The sequence below is a fragment of the Rhinolophus hipposideros genome, assembly GCF_964194185.1.
Source record: "Rhinolophus hipposideros genome assembly, chromosome: 5".
NCBI classification, from domain to species: Eukaryota; Metazoa; Chordata; class Mammalia; order Chiroptera; family Rhinolophidae; genus Rhinolophus; species Rhinolophus hipposideros.
Window position 1 is genome coordinate 33,066,810 of NC_138051.1, and position 15,466 is coordinate 33,082,275.

At 39.9% G+C, this 15,466-nt stretch overlaps 1 protein-coding gene across 5 annotated transcripts; it reads right to left on the minus strand.

Annotated features, from left to right (window-relative positions):
- Positions 1-5,848: 5,848 nt before the first annotated feature.
- Positions 5,849-14,714, minus strand: ZNF770 (zinc finger protein 770). 5 transcript variants are annotated; one of them, XM_081048469.1, is made up of 2 exons: positions 14,604-14,714; positions 5,849-10,564 (listed from the first exon to the last, which is right to left on the minus strand). In XM_081048469.1, exon 2 carries the CDS (start codon positions 10,521-10,523, stop codon positions 8,427-8,429), a length of 2,097 nt encoding a protein of 698 aa, XP_080904595.1. In that variant the 5' UTR covers positions 10,524-10,564; positions 14,604-14,714; the 3' UTR covers positions 5,849-8,426. The 5 variants fall into 5 exon arrangements, with proteins under 5 accessions (XP_080904595.1, XP_080904596.1, XP_080904593.1 ...); XM_081048470.1 differs by lacking the exon at positions 14,604-14,714 and adding an exon at positions 14,366-14,422; XM_081048467.1 differs by lacking the exon at positions 14,604-14,714 and adding an exon at positions 14,025-14,220.
- Between the last annotated feature and the right edge of the window lie 752 nt (positions 14,715-15,466).

Here is a 15,466-nt window from a genome sequence, read left to right on the forward strand (position 1 = left end):
GAAGGATTCTCGTGGTAGGGTCGAGAGACGGAGGAGTGAGAACCGGAGATTTAGTTTCTTTGGACCCTAAAAAGAAGCAGTAGTGAAAAACAAAACAAAACAAAATAGACCGAGAATGAGGGATTTGGTTTCAACAGATTCCTGAAGATAAAAATTGACATAACGAGCCGCACAAGTTTAGAGTGTAAAATTGGATTCGTTTTCACAGTCATACATCTGTGAAACCAAAACCAAAATCATGCTAATAACGATATCCAATGCCCCTGAAGGTGTCCTCGTGCTTTCTTGCAATCCATGCCTATCCCCATTCCTAACCTCCTATTCTCAGGTGATCATGATCTGCTTTGTGTCTATAAAAGTAAACTCTACATTAGTTTACTTTTTACAGAATGTTATACAAATGTGTAGTGTAATACAGTATGTACTTTTTTCTTTCTTCTTCCACTCAACATAATGATTTTGAGGTTCATCCATGTTGATGCATGTATTAGTAATTCATTCCTTTTTATCGCCAAATAGTATACTATTTATGGGTATACCATAGTTTGTTAATCTACTCATCTGTGGATGAACAATCTGTGGGCTGTTTCCAGTTTTTTTTACTATTACAAATAAAGCTTCTATGAGCATTTGTGTATTTATATCTTAATATAAACAGACATTTTTCTTTCTCTTAAGTAAACACCTAGGAGTGAAATGGCTGGGTCATATGGTAGGTATACGAGTATATTTCACTTTTGAAGAAACTGCCAGTTTTCCAAAGTAGTTGTGCCATTTTACATTCATAACAGCAGCATGTGAGAGTTCCCGTTCTTCTTCTTCCTCATCAACATTTTGTATGGTTAGTCTTTTTATTTTAGCCACTTTATGTGTTATATCTCATTGTGACTTTAATTTGTATTTCCCTCATGACTAATGATGTTGAGAATCTGTTCATGTGCTTTTTTTGCCATCCATATATGTTCTTCAGGGAAGCCTCTGTTTAGATTGTTTGACCATTTTTAATTGAATTGCTTGTTTTCTATTACTGTGTTCGAATGCACAACTCTACTGTTCCCAAATCCTTACATAATTAAACATGTATCTCCAGTGGACTTTCCCTGGATGGACACAGGCAAGAAACTGGCAACACTGCCTCTAGGAAGGAGGAACTGAGGGAGAGGAGAACAGGAGTTAAGGGAAGGCTTGTTTCCACTTTATACCCTTTTGTAACTTTTGGGTTTTGTAACATTTATAACTTGTTTGAAAATAAACATCCGTAAAAGAAAAAAACAAAAGTCTGTCAATATGGAAATTAAACGCGGAGTCCTTTTTTCCTTCTACATGCTATTGTATAAAATTTGTTTATAGAGCTAAAGATGAAAATTTGCATAGTCACAATATTAGATGCAACAGATTTTGAGCATATCATATTTTTCGACATTTTATTTACAAATGTAGTCTACCAAAAAAGAGGTGAAATAAAATTTTCTGAATAGCTTTTATGAGTCTTGAAGTAGGTAAGATTTTGATAAGCAAAAACACCAGGGGCAATATTTCTAGTATAGTCACAGCGTAGATAAAGTCATGGAAGCAGGTCATGCGGGGGCATGATAGGAATGAGTGATGTCAAAAGCTTTGAAAGATAGGGAAAGCAGACTGTATTTACTGTGGAAGACAATGGGAAACCATTGATTGGAAATCTTCTGGAAGATGACTTTACAGTAGTATATTAGTTGGGTTAGAGTAGGTAACATGGGGATGGGAATACCATTTGGGAGGCTATTGCAAATCTAAGGCAACAATAAAAAGGCCTAAATTTGGTTTCTGGCAACATAAATGAAAAGGAATAAATGTGGAAGACACTGAAAAGAGAATAAAGAGAAGTTCATCCTAAGAAAGAACCGTGGGACCATAAAGCACAACAGAGAAGACAGAGGGTAGAGTAGGTTTTTAAAGGAAAGATGATTCCATTCTATTGAGGGACAGTCTGAGCAAGCAGGGGGAGCCAGGTGGTAATCTGCAGATTTTGGGGGCAAATTTACTTATTTATTAAATTCATAATTTATCTTTTAATTTTATTGCCAAGAGGATATTAAGCCAATAAGCTTTGGATCAGTAAGCTTTCTAGTGATTTATGTGAGAGATTCTGATTTATAATATTTAGTGTATTTACAACAAAATGCAGTACCATAATTGATGAGACAAAGAGTTAACAGGAGTGAACTTGTGGGCTAACAGGAGCGAGCTTAAACATTAACTACTTGGTCTAACTCCCCTGGCTAGTACTGCACCTGCAGGCTGACAAGCACCTCACATCCATCATAGGTGAGAACAGAACGGTTCCCAATCGCAACAGCAAATCCCTGCAAGCTGACATCCATCATAGATGGATGTTCTCCTGGGAACTGGGAACAGTTCTCCTGGGAACTGGCCTGTTCCCAGGAGAAGACAATTGTATCGGCAGTCCCCCTGTGAACTGACAAGCACCCTACATCCTGCATTGAAAGATATAAAACCCCAGCACTCCTTCTCATTGGTGCAGCTGTCTCCATCAGATTCTGCCCTGACAAACTTCTGCCAGTGTCTCTCTTGCCCCTCTGTCTCCGCAGCTGTCTCTCTGACTGCCCTGGCAAAACTTCTGCCAGAACTCTCTCTCTTCTTGACTTTCATTGTCTTGTCTTACTCTTGAAATGTCTCATAAATTCTTTTACATTCTGCAAATGACCAGGAGTTAATTCTACACCAAGAAAATAACATCTTTCTCCTTCTCACTTTCTCTTTTTTTCATATCACCCATCTTAGTTTTTGACTGATCGGTTTGGACATTCTAAAATTATTTGTATTTTATGGTTTTTCCTTTATTTTACAAGCCTTCTATAATGTGTTTTGTAAATAAAGGGAGAAAGCAAAGGAAAGAGGTAATCAACAATGAAGAGTTTAAAATCCAACATTGTCAATAGTGTGAAATGCTTCAAAGAAAGCTAAAATAACAATAACTTCAAAAAGTCCATGGGTTTGGAGACAATTGGTGACAGTTATTAGTTGGAATTCTATTGTTGCTGTTGTTTTAAGAAAATTTAATTCAAACTGGCTTTTAAATAAAGGCAATCTATACATATAAAGTTAGGCTTCAGGCCATTTGATCAGGCTACCAGCTCCATTTCTCAATGATTCTTTCGGCGCTGCTCTCCCTGCCCTTCCCACACTACCCTGCTCTGTGTTTTGACTTCATCAACAGACTAGCATTTGTCATGGTATCATATTGGAGAGTTTCTCTACCCTCACTTATCCATCAATCATTGAAATAAGTGCAAGGTTTCACTGTGATCACATCAACTTAGGTCAGTGCTCACTCGAGCCAATTACTCTGGCTGAGGTAATGCTATGAGTGGACTGGCTTAGAATTGGGTTACCCATTCCTGAATGGTCATTATGGAAAGTGAGTGTGGGGACAGAGCCAGGAGTGCAGTTTCCAGGCTCTCGGTCTCAGGTGGAAAGGTCCTCACTCAGGTAGTAAAGGGCCATCAACTGTGATTGGATGGCCATCAGCTGTGGCTAGTTGGCTGTCAGCTGTAACCAGGGAGCCATTGGCCACTAAAACTGCTGTGGCTACGCTAGCAGAAAAATGGGGGCTAGCAAGAAGACGGTGGCTGAGCCAGCAAGCGGCGGAGTGAGGGTTGCGGACGGTGTGACTCCTTCTCGCTTCTGAGCCAGCGAGAATATAGTAGTATGACTTCTGTCGCGCAGGGCACCCTGCTCGCTGCGCCATTTGTCGTGCAGGGTCTCAGCTCCCACTCCCCGCCCAAGAACGCAGGACACGGTAAGGCCAAAAAGGAACACCCACGGAGCCATAGGTAGGGAAGTCAAACCAATATATTCTCGCTGGCGGCTAGGCTGGAGACACAGGAAGCAGGATCTACATAATCTGCCTAACAGCAGTCCGTGCTTGCCAGCCACATCTTCTCGCTAGCCCCCATTCCTTTTCTGCTAGCGTAGCCACAGCCGTTATATTAGTGGCCAATGGCCTACGGGTTACAGCTGACGGCCAACTAGCCACAGCTGCTGGCATCTGATCACAGTTGATGGCCATTTACTACCCGAGCCAGCACCTTTCTATGTGAGGCCGAGAGCCTGGAAACTGTTTTTTGGGGTTTTGTCCCCACAACTTCCCTACCTATGGCTCCGTGAGTGTTCCTTTTTGGCCTCACCATGTCCTGCGTTCTTATGTGGGGAGTGGGAGCAGAGACCCCACAGGCTGCCCCGCACGACAGGAAGATATGAATATTCTGATACTGATCATGACTCGTTGCTGCAGCTGCAATTAAAGTCAGTCCTACCGAGATTACCTGGCTGATACAGTAAGAAAGAGCTGTGGTTCCAACCAACTGCAATGATTATTGATAGAGCAGCTCCCAGGAGGTGGTGAGGAACACACAACTAAAAAAGGGCTAAGAAGTTAGTGATTGAAGAGGCAATGGACCAAGTAGGTATAAATTTTCAACAACTCTGACCATAAAAAGGCAAAGAGCAAAACATAACAGTAACCAGCATAACAGATAAAACTAAAGATGTTTTGTCCAAACCGCTCTTTTTAACATAGACACAGTGGAAATCATTGATTGCCTATCAAAGCATGCCCACCTTTTTTCTCAAACACGACTTCAAATTTGACCAGTATCTGTATCATCTTCAGGCAACCCTGAAACAAACGGAAGCTGAGCCTCAACACCAGTTCCAGCTAATGCTATCTCACTTGTCAGTGGTTTGTTCAGGAATGTGGCAATTTTGGCAGGTGAGAGAAGTAAGGTTTCCATTAGGCTTCTGGGAAAGTTGTTCCTTGCTCTTGTTGAGTTTCTGGATCTCTCTCACTCCCTGTCCCACACTACCTTCATGCGGTGCCAATTGCAAACAGAGCATCCAAGAACCACAAGGAAATACCACTGGTCAAAAGTGACAATAGTTATGAACAAAAAGCAGTGGGAGCACAGTGGATAGTGTGTGTAAAATAAGAAAGGTTTACAGAGGAAGCAGTATTTAAGGTCAAACTTCAGAGAATAAAGTTTGCTAATGTAGATGCAAAAATATTACGTTTCATTTTCCATTTAATAATACCATTATACCATTTTCTTTCAATTTTTTCTTTTAGTGCTAATAGAATTCTAGAAGCTAGCCTTGAAATTCTAAGCCCTTCTAATTGGCAATAAGAGAAATCTCAAGACAGGAATTAAATGTTCCCTTTCCCTGCAGCTTCCAAAAAGCAGATATTCTGCATCATAAAACAGTCCTTGCAAATGTTACTTCTAACAAAGGATTCTTAAGATACCCAGACTTCAAAGACTTGCTATGTCCTGAAGATGTCTGCATTCTAATTGGTTATCTTACATAATATGTAAGTTGAAATCTGTCTTCTACAAGTTGGTTTTAAACACTTTAGTTTTCTCTCATAATCATGGAAGAAAAATGAATAAAATCTGGCTCAACTAAATTTTTTCTTTGAAGAGTGTTAGAGAGTCTGTATCTAATTTAAATTAAGACTAAGTAGACAAGATGGAGGCAAGAATAGAATATTACACATTGGAGGAACTAATTCTGTATTTGTTTAGTACAAATCTGGTGAGGAAGGCCAAAGAGGATAAATGGGTTAGCAGGTAGATCACGTAACATGCAATGGAGTTAACATATCCTTTTGTAGGTGATAAGAAGCTATCAAAGAAATGTAACATAAACAAAAAAGTAAATGATTAAATATCCATGTTAGGAAGTTCAATGCAGATGGTGTACTGGAGTCGGCCCGGGAAAGTGTTTAGTAATCACTACCTTGATACAGTATTATGTGATTTTTCCCTTAAAAAAAAAGTCCAAACTGTATAATTTGAAACTTTATTTAAAAAATATTCTGAAATCTGAATTTTTCAATAATCTTAACCACCATCTACTTTTCTTCAACACACGCACATTTTGTTCTAAAATTATAGAACCTATGCTAGTACAAAACAAGAAACAATAACTCCACTAACTCAGACAATCGAACTACTTCAGTAAATAATCATGATACAGTCTGGAATCACCCAAACAAAAAATTCATTTAATTCTCTTTAAAGATTTATAAAGTTTATTTTTTCAGGAAACCAAAGTAATTGATTCAACAACACTAACAGTTCTGGCATGCAGCAAATCATCAATTAACATCTAATGTTTAATCATATCATGGATGTATACCGTTCATTTTCATTCCTATAGTTTCCACAAGAAGCTTGCAGTGATAGTAAAGGTAAATAAGTATTTTGTTACAGGTACTTTAAATAGCACTACAGTACATCTTTGACAAAATTTTTACAATATTTCAACTTTCAATATGAAACAGCTTAAAAAGGCATGGGCCAAAAAAAGTACGGTAGTATCACGTAGGCAAATACAGTCTAATAATCATACAGGCACAACACTGTTAAGGACTCTCTCTGTTTGGGTTGGGAAAGGAGTGTATGAGACATTTACCTCAAATAAAATTACATTAGTAGTGTAAGAAAATCCCCAAATATGTAATTTCAGATATATTAAGGAAAACACCCTTGAACCTTTGTTTTCAGGAAACATGAACGAGTTATTACTTGCTTTCATGTATTAGATGTGTTCTTGGAAAGTTTTGTCTAAATTCTGCAAACCATCATCTTGCTTGCACTGGAGGAACATATCGCAAGAAAACCTAAGAGAAATTATTCTTTAAAATATGACTCTCCTGAACATTTGTACATCATTGGGAATTTTTATCTTTACTGGTGTTTCAGTTCTGTAAATTAAACCCAAGTTTCTCAAAATTCACTTATAAAAGAAGCAAGCCGACTAACCTCTCCTCCCCCCAAACACACAGACAGTTCTTACAGTACGATGCAAAACTTAACAATTGTTCATTTATCCATTATCAATAGAGAACTTGTCACTATATAGGTGACAAATACCCACCTAGGATAAATATCTATTTGTTCTTTTCACCTTAGAAAGATACTGCTTATTTTTTTCCTAGGAAATGTTATTCTTAAAGGTTTTATTAAAAATATGGACAATTTCTGATTATAAGTCTTTCATAGATTATTTCCCAAATCATGACAGTACTGTTTAGAAGAATGACACCCTAATTCTATAAGCATCTCTAATTAAAATAAAAATTTACTGAGGATCAAAATAACATTTTTTAGCATCAGAATGTTGATAAAAACATAGAGGAATAAAATCTAGTCATTGCGTTTTGATCAAACTTAACAATAGATTTAGTTAAGTCACAGGACCACTCAAATAGGCATTAAAGGAAAGTTTTATTAAAGTAAATGTAAAAATCTCATGGAGATGCAAATCTGTAGGTGAGTCTTAAGTCTAGAACTACTGCCATCAATCATTAATAAGCAAATAGATGAACTGCATTTATTCCTCTGAAAAGATAACACCGCATACATATTATCAAAAAGATTATGGCACTTGGACAATATTCCTGACAAGTAAACAAGGTAAATAAATGTATGAAGGTGCATCCTAGCCTCTCCTATTTTTAAATTCTTCTGGGAAAGACAACAGCTGGCTGGGCAAAAAACTGATACTAATCACCTGTGAAAAAGGCGAAGCTACCACAGAATACTAAGAATATTTATCCTTAGGATTAGAAAAGACCAATGAAAATAATGCTACGGTTTTCTTATCCATTTTCACCTTCATTGCCTTTGTATTTTTTAAACTTACAAGACAAAATTTTGCAATGGAATTTGAGCCATGGGTGAACAAAACTGTGCTTTCATATGAAATGTAAAAGAAATGAAATACTGTGGAGCAATATTTGCTGAAGCCAAAACCCAATTTTTCCGCCTCAGTTTTTGAGTATATCTAAAAGGAGATGGCATGTTTCAAGGAATAATTGCTCTAAAAAATGAATGAGGCTGAATTGTTTGTACTCCATCATGGATTTATAACACTTGCAATACAACCAACGTATATATTGAAATGAAATGAATACTTACTCTATGAACATCAGATCATGTTCTTCCCTCTAAAAATTAATTTGGCTGTTCCTAAAACATTGTATGAATTCTCTATGTATCTTACGTTACTCTTCAGGACAGGCAATTGCCTATGAAGTCATTCAACCTAATACAGGCCTTTTGATAAAAATACGTTTTAGATGATACAGGCTTTTTTTTTCATTTCAGTAATTGCCATTTATAGATTCCTTAGAAATCTCTCTAAAAGGCAGATACATAGAGGAAAGGAAGGTTAATGAATTAACATCTTTACTGATATTAGCAAGCCACTGATGATCAAAGTTGCACTTGACTAGGGAGGGCTTCCTCCTTTAGAGACACAAGAACATTTAAGAACATGATCGCCAGAGACCACAAATGTGTTGGTGGTTCTTCTGTCAGTTACATAACTGAATTTAAGACAACTATTTTTTCTTGTGGTCATTCCTTGAAGTGAGTGAGTTGATGTCTCTTCCAGTGAGGGGCCTGTCTGAATGTTTTACCACACACAGAGCATTCAAATGGCTTCTGTCCTGCGTGAATTAGATAGTGTCTTTCCAGTTTAGATGGAGATCTAAAACTTTTAGAACAAACACTGCATTGGTAAAGAAGACCATCGTTCCTCTCAGCACGCCCTGGATAACTATAGCAGTGAGTATGATGGCTCTGCTCTGATTCCAGAAGTGCATCAGGAGGAAAGGGCTCCCTGCTCCTATAGTGGCTACCAAGAATGAAGTCCTCTGATTCTGCCTTCACTTTGATTTCTGGTATTTGTCCTGACTCAGTGGCCTCATATTTTTGAAAGCCAAGAGTCTGACATTGTTGGGGAGCACGACAGTTAACATTATCACTCGGTTCCATGAAAAGTTTGTTCAAATTTTCAAATTCTACTTGGCAAAGAGATCTTCTATAAGGAATCTTTTCCATATGAGTTAATTTATGTCTTTTTAAGTGAGCTGACTGTCTAAAAGATTTCCCACAAACATTACAGCCAAAAGGCCTCTGTCCAGTATGAATTAAATAGTGTCTCTGTAGTTTGGATATAGAAGGAAATACTTTCTCGCATTTGTCACAAGGACACATCTTATGTCCAGTATGTATGTTTTCACTTGGAACTGAAAACCCACACTGAAGCACTTCACAGTTACCAAAGAATTCCTCACCCGATGAACCATAGATACATATGTCTTTATTATTAACTGAATTATCCATAGTTAACATGTTGTCTGTTGTAAGGATACCTTTCACATTTTTTCCCATATTTTGGCTCTGGAAGTGCCTTTGCCAAGAAAACGGCAAAGTCAATGTTTTCTTCCTTTTATTGCCAATGGTCTTATACGTTCCATGTTTGCCAAGAGAACCCATAAATGTTCTCTGGGTTTGTTCAGGGCTCTGCTCACCGGAAATAAGATCACAGTTTTTCAAGAAACTGTTTTTAAATACCTTTTTCTCAGATCGAAAATTATCTAATTTCTTACCCCCTGCACGTTTAAGTTTGGCCAAGATTTTTTTAACAATAGTTTTATAGTTGTAGCTTTTTTTGAAATTGCTTGGAATTTTGCCACCTCTGGCAGGAAAACACTTGTGTCCATTGAGAATCTGCTCTGATTCAAAACATTCTTCACACTCTGGACACTGAAAAGGAACGATATAAATAGAGTGGACATCAAGTTGGTTATTCTCCTCGGATTCACCTATCTCACCATTTTCAAAACCATCTTGATTTGCATTTAATTTATTAGGAAGGGGACAAGATTCTGGACTCTTCACCTTTAAAGAGACAGTCTGAAAAGTTTTATTTCTGGTATGGATTTGTTTATGCTTCAGAAGTTTGCTTTGAATCTTAAATCCTTTTTGACAAAAACAGCATTGAAAAGGTCTTTCTTCTGAATGTGTGAGTTGGTGGATTTTTAAATGAGTTGACTGTCGGAAAGATTTACTACACAGGACACATTTAAAAGGCCTCTGACCCGTATGAATAAGTGCATGCCTATCAAGTTTTGATTGTGACGGAAACATCTTGCCACAAATTGTACATGAGTGAATATTCTTTCTTTTCTTTGTAGGGCTGTATGTAGGATCAGACTTAGTGCATGGGTGTAATGCCCATCTCTCTTCTGTGGTAAAAGTATGATACATTCCATACACTGGCTTTTCTTGCTTGGCCTCCAACAATCTTCTGACCTGTTTAACATCATTCTGGTAGGTTTCATTGTGAAGGTGTTGATGCTTCACAAATGTCTTCAGATTTTTAAAGTGGCGTTGACAAATACTACATTTAAATGGCAGATTATGAGTTAGTTGATGTCTCTCCAGATGAACTAGTTGCCTAAAGGTTTTATGACACACATCACATTCAAATGGCTTCTGACCAGTATGAATGAGATAATGCCTAGCTAATTTTGATGGTGTTTCAAAGTGCTTGAAGCAGATATTGCAAATATATGGCCTGTTTCTGGGTAGTTTGTTGGCTACTACACACTGTTGAATTTTTAGCATTTTTAAATTGTTTTCAGCCATCATATTCTTCAGTGACATACTTTGATGAACTCCATAGTATTCTTAAACTCCACGGATGTCTAAAAATTAAAAACAAAAAATGTATTAATTTAAACATTATTTATTCATATGAAAAGAAATGTTAAACTGTCCTTTGGCCAAGATATGAAGGGTAAGGGGAGGGGACTTGGACTTTTCCTGGGTTTAAAAGTAAATAATCACTTTAGATGACTACTTTAGAATCATAAAACTAATTTCACACATATATGTGAATGAGAATTGATGAGCCTTTAGAAGAAATATCCAAAAATTTATATAATTTTAAGCTATATTTTAATTAATTAAGATGATACATTAAAATGGGGCTGAGCTGAATTTCTTAACATTAAATAGACTTAATTCCAATGTTCTTGGTTCACTATTAAGTAGATTTGTCAATATTTTGTTGCTTTGTCATTTTTAAAAATTTGGCTTAGAAAGATAAACAGTCTAAGAATTAAAATACTGAAATTAATGTATTTGCATTCATTTATAGCAGGGGTGTCAAAACTGCAGCCCGCAATCCATTGTTAATTGGCCTGCAGCAAATTCCAAAAATATATTTAGTTTACTTAAATAAACCAGGTGAGGCAATACGTACTTCACCTCGAGTGAGTGGCCCGGCTGTTTCTGTATTTTACCGCATATGGCCCTTGGTAAAAAACGTTGAAAAAAGTTTGGACACCCCTGATTTATAGCATCGCAATTATATGGACATGGTTTAAGAATGGAATGTCTCACCTGTGAAAGTTAGATTTCTTAGCTACATCATTAACTCTATTTACTCTCAATTACTTCTTTGGACCAAAAAAGACAACATGGACAACTGGAAGAAAATGTCCAAGAAAACAAAAGTTCTAGTCCTAGACTTGCCACCATACGATCTTGGTGGCAAGGAGTCAGAGATTAAAAACGAACCAAACCAAAACAAAACACTGTTTTAGCTCTCTCATTCTAATGCTGAATCTTCTAGTTGAAATCAGAGTTGATAAATCTACCAGACACCCAGGGGTTTTTATTTGCCAGCTGATTTGGCCAATCCAACATATATGCTATTTGCTATTTACTGCCCTCTCCTAGAAGACACCTTAAACACAAAATCACAAACATATCCACTATGTGGTTCTCTTCTGCAATCTGAATCAGAAACAGAGAAAAAACCCATAATTCATTTACTGTGCAAATATCTTCTACTAGTTGCTTTACCATAGTGTTTTTCAAACTACATGTCACTACCGTTGTGAAATTAACTAAGTGGTTCATGATAAGCATTTTTGTTTAATAGAGTAGAAAATATCAGACTGCATAACGTATAGTGAGGATAAATACTGTTTTGTGAAACTTCTGAAGGAAGAGGTAAAAAAGTTTGTGAAGGCTGTTCCGGGCATACTTCTTCACACAACACTAGACAGAAGAACCCACAACAAATCAATCACTTTACTCAAAGTGGCTAGGTAATTTACTAAGCAAGATCAAGGTCCATAGCATGAGACAGAATTTCTTAAGAAAACAGTGTCTGGTTTCGTTCAATTGGCCCATAGAATCCCAAAATATTAATCAAAAAATCTAATTAGAGGCCAAATGAAATATGCCACACAAATCTACGCAAAATAAAATAATCTGTGAGCCACTATATTAATTTATAAAATACACCATATAACCCAGATGTTCATGTTAGTAACATTCAGATGTTGGTACCATTCATTCATATGCATTTTCCTGACACTGGGTTAGAGAAATTACCTGTGAACAACCTCCAAATGCCTACACATGCTAACACAGCAACCGTAATGAGGAATTAAAATTAGGTCATGCATCCAGTGAACAGCCAAGAATTTGGCAATTTATTTAATTCTTGTGGAGCAATCAGGTGTCAAGGTGGTCAATGAAGACAATGAGCCAAACTGAGAACAGTAATCAAGCCTTTGTTCACTTACGGCAACAATGCAGGGAAGAGGCTAAAGAAGTACTACTGGCGCCCCAGTGATCCATGAAACAGACCGACACTAGGTGAGGATCAGGTAGATGCAGTACACGCAATCATCTTACTGCGGAGGAGGGGCCAACAAAAGACTTCTACCTCTTTATGGACCTGTGGACCAGGGCAGGGGGGAAGGTCCCGAGTCAAAATGGAGAAAAGTCAAGGCTGTCCCCTTCTAAGAAGGCCTTGGAGGTGCCTGGGAAGTGCCTCAGCCACGGTCCTCAGAACCGAGGTACCTGAGCCAGGATTGCAGCCTGGCTGGCAGGAGCAAAGGGCTGAGTCCCGAACCGCAATTCCCTCCAGAAAACTGCAGCTGACCTCCTCCCCTATCAGGCCAGCCGGGCAAAGCCTCGCAATTATCTATGGTGGGGACTGAAAGATTTTGGCCTAGAGCCCGACTCCTCAATTCCTACTGTACATTTCTTCTTCCCGTGAATAGTTTCTATGAAACACTCCCGGAAAAAAAAAAAATTCCCCCACTACAACCACACACAGACAACCATCTCTGATTAGAACAAGAATTGACTACCTACAGGTCCTGTGCCACAAAAAGATCACCTAGCACTAGGGCTAAGACTGGACACTGTTGTCACTGGGCTAACACCTCCCGGGGGGCCCTATACTGTTAACACCTTTGGTGGCAGGCAGTGATCTCATCTCTTAGTTATATAAGTGAGCTCAGGGATCCCCAACACTCCAAGTGCAGCCCCCCAGGCACAGTAATTGATGGAGCTCCAAATCCCACTTCAACTTATTCTCCGAGCCCTCCATCAATTTAGTTTGCCAATAATATTTTAAAAAAACAAACAAACACCACACTGTGTAATTTTTCCCATGTTAAACTGAAAATAAAAAATAAAAAAAAAATAAAATAAAAGTTGACTCTCAGCGGTCCAATCTGAAAACTCTCCCCACAACAGCAAGGTACCCTCCCGTGAAAAGACTGCACACACTCCTCTCGAAAAGCTCCCAAGTGGCTTCACGGCTGAGAGCCAGCTGGTTCTCCCGCTTGAACTAACAACCACGAAAACGACGTACGGATATCACGGAAGTAAATGAAAAAAGAAACGAAGAGAGCTGACAGAAACTTAGACAACTTTCGGGTGGGTAATAATCTCTGGCGACACTGGTTCTGGTGTCTTCCCCCTCCGCACCGCCGGCCTGACTCCTCCCCGCTCCCTCCCCGGGGGCCTGCCCGGTACGCAGGACCCGACATCTGCCCTTTGCCCTCATCGCCCACCGCCCATCAGCCCCGAAAGGGCGAGCGGAGTCCAGCGACTGCAAAATCCCCCCCGCCCCCCCAGGAATGGAAGGACAAGCAAGGGTGACAACTGCTTTGGGCCCAGGCAGGGACGACATGCCTTCTGTGACACGACCCGTCAAAGCAAAGGAAGAGCATCCTCTCCTGCGCCTTCCTCTCAGAGATCCCCGTTCCCCGTGCGACGCGGTCAGGACGGCGGGGAAGTGGGAAAGGAAAAGGAGCCGAGGTCGTGGCGTCCCCGTTCTACGTCCCCGAGCACCTTGGAGGCATCGAGGAAGGCCCGACCCTTCCCGGGGCTCGCTCCACCTCACACTGGGTTCCTGAAGTCCTCCTCACGCACCTGGAGCCCGCACGCACCCGGCAGCGGTACATCTCATAGGCCAGGCGCCGGCAAGACAGCGGCAAGCTTTCGTCCGCGGGGCCGGCGCGGCGACGGGCCGAGAGCGCAGGCGCGGCGCTCGAGAGCGCCCGGGGACACCGTCCGGCTGGAAACAGGCTCCCCCGACCCTAGGGCCGCCACCGCCTTGGTGCGGCCTGCGAGTTCCCTGCGAGAAAGGGGGCTCCAGACACAGATGCGTCCCCACCCCCCGCGCCACTCACCCCGCGCCTCAATTTCGGGATGACGAGAATAGAGGTGTGAAGAAGGGTGCCTTTTCCATCTCACCCCTAAACCTCGACTAGGAAAACCTGACCATCGAGCTCAAGGCCCGACTGGAGACTGGCGAGCCCCGCGTTCAGAGCCGACTTGGCTGTCGTCTGTAACGCGAGAGGCCGGTGGTGAACAACAAGCCACTTATTAGAGGCGTTGCGTGCCAGCACTGTGCTCAGCACTGTGTACCTTGTCAGAGGACGGCGTAGGGGTCCAGGACATGGGCTTTGTGGCCAGACAAAACTGGGCTCCACCGTTAGCCTGCGGGCAGCGGACGGACCTCATTAGCGTCTCTGAGCCCCATTCATTCCATGTAGCTGTTCAATTGTCCACAATGCACAGATCTCTGTGCTTAGTGTCCTAGTTCCTTCAGCTGGCTGTCACAATGAGATGAAAGTGCTCAACATAATGCCCAGCGCGCAGTAAGCCTCAAATAGCGACTTTAATGTATGAATTACTCTTTTGATATCAAATACAGCAACTTTATGAACGGATAGGAGTCTATTTTAAAGCGAAGAAAATGAAACCGAGACGTCAAGGAACCTAACATCACACAGCAGATAAACGATGGATACGGGATTTGAACCCAGGAAGTCTAGTACCAGACCTGCACTTTTAATTCACTGCTGCTTCCCAAAATATAGATGTCTCGACATTTTATGTAGGCAACATGAAGGGTAAATGTGTAGTACAGTTACAGAATTAGGGTGGTACATGATTACTGAATAAGATGCTTACGTAGCTACTGAAGATTTTAAGTACAAAAGACATTAAAGGGAAGTGGATTTTTGTCGTTCTGATGGTAACGGTCTCAGTTTGAGAGGTGAGGAAATGAGAAAAGTGATAAGCACCTTTTTGTTTTTACTGTAAGTAACTTTTTGCGTGACTTCTCAGGGACCACTGACAATGAAAATTATTATTTCTAATGTTGATACACGTTCCTGTATTTAGAAGGGGGGAGATGTTGGGCCAATGAAAAGTAAGTCTGTATTTTTGATGTGGTAACAGGAGGAAATGGCTAATAGGAAATAAGCTTTTGCTTCCCATGTAGC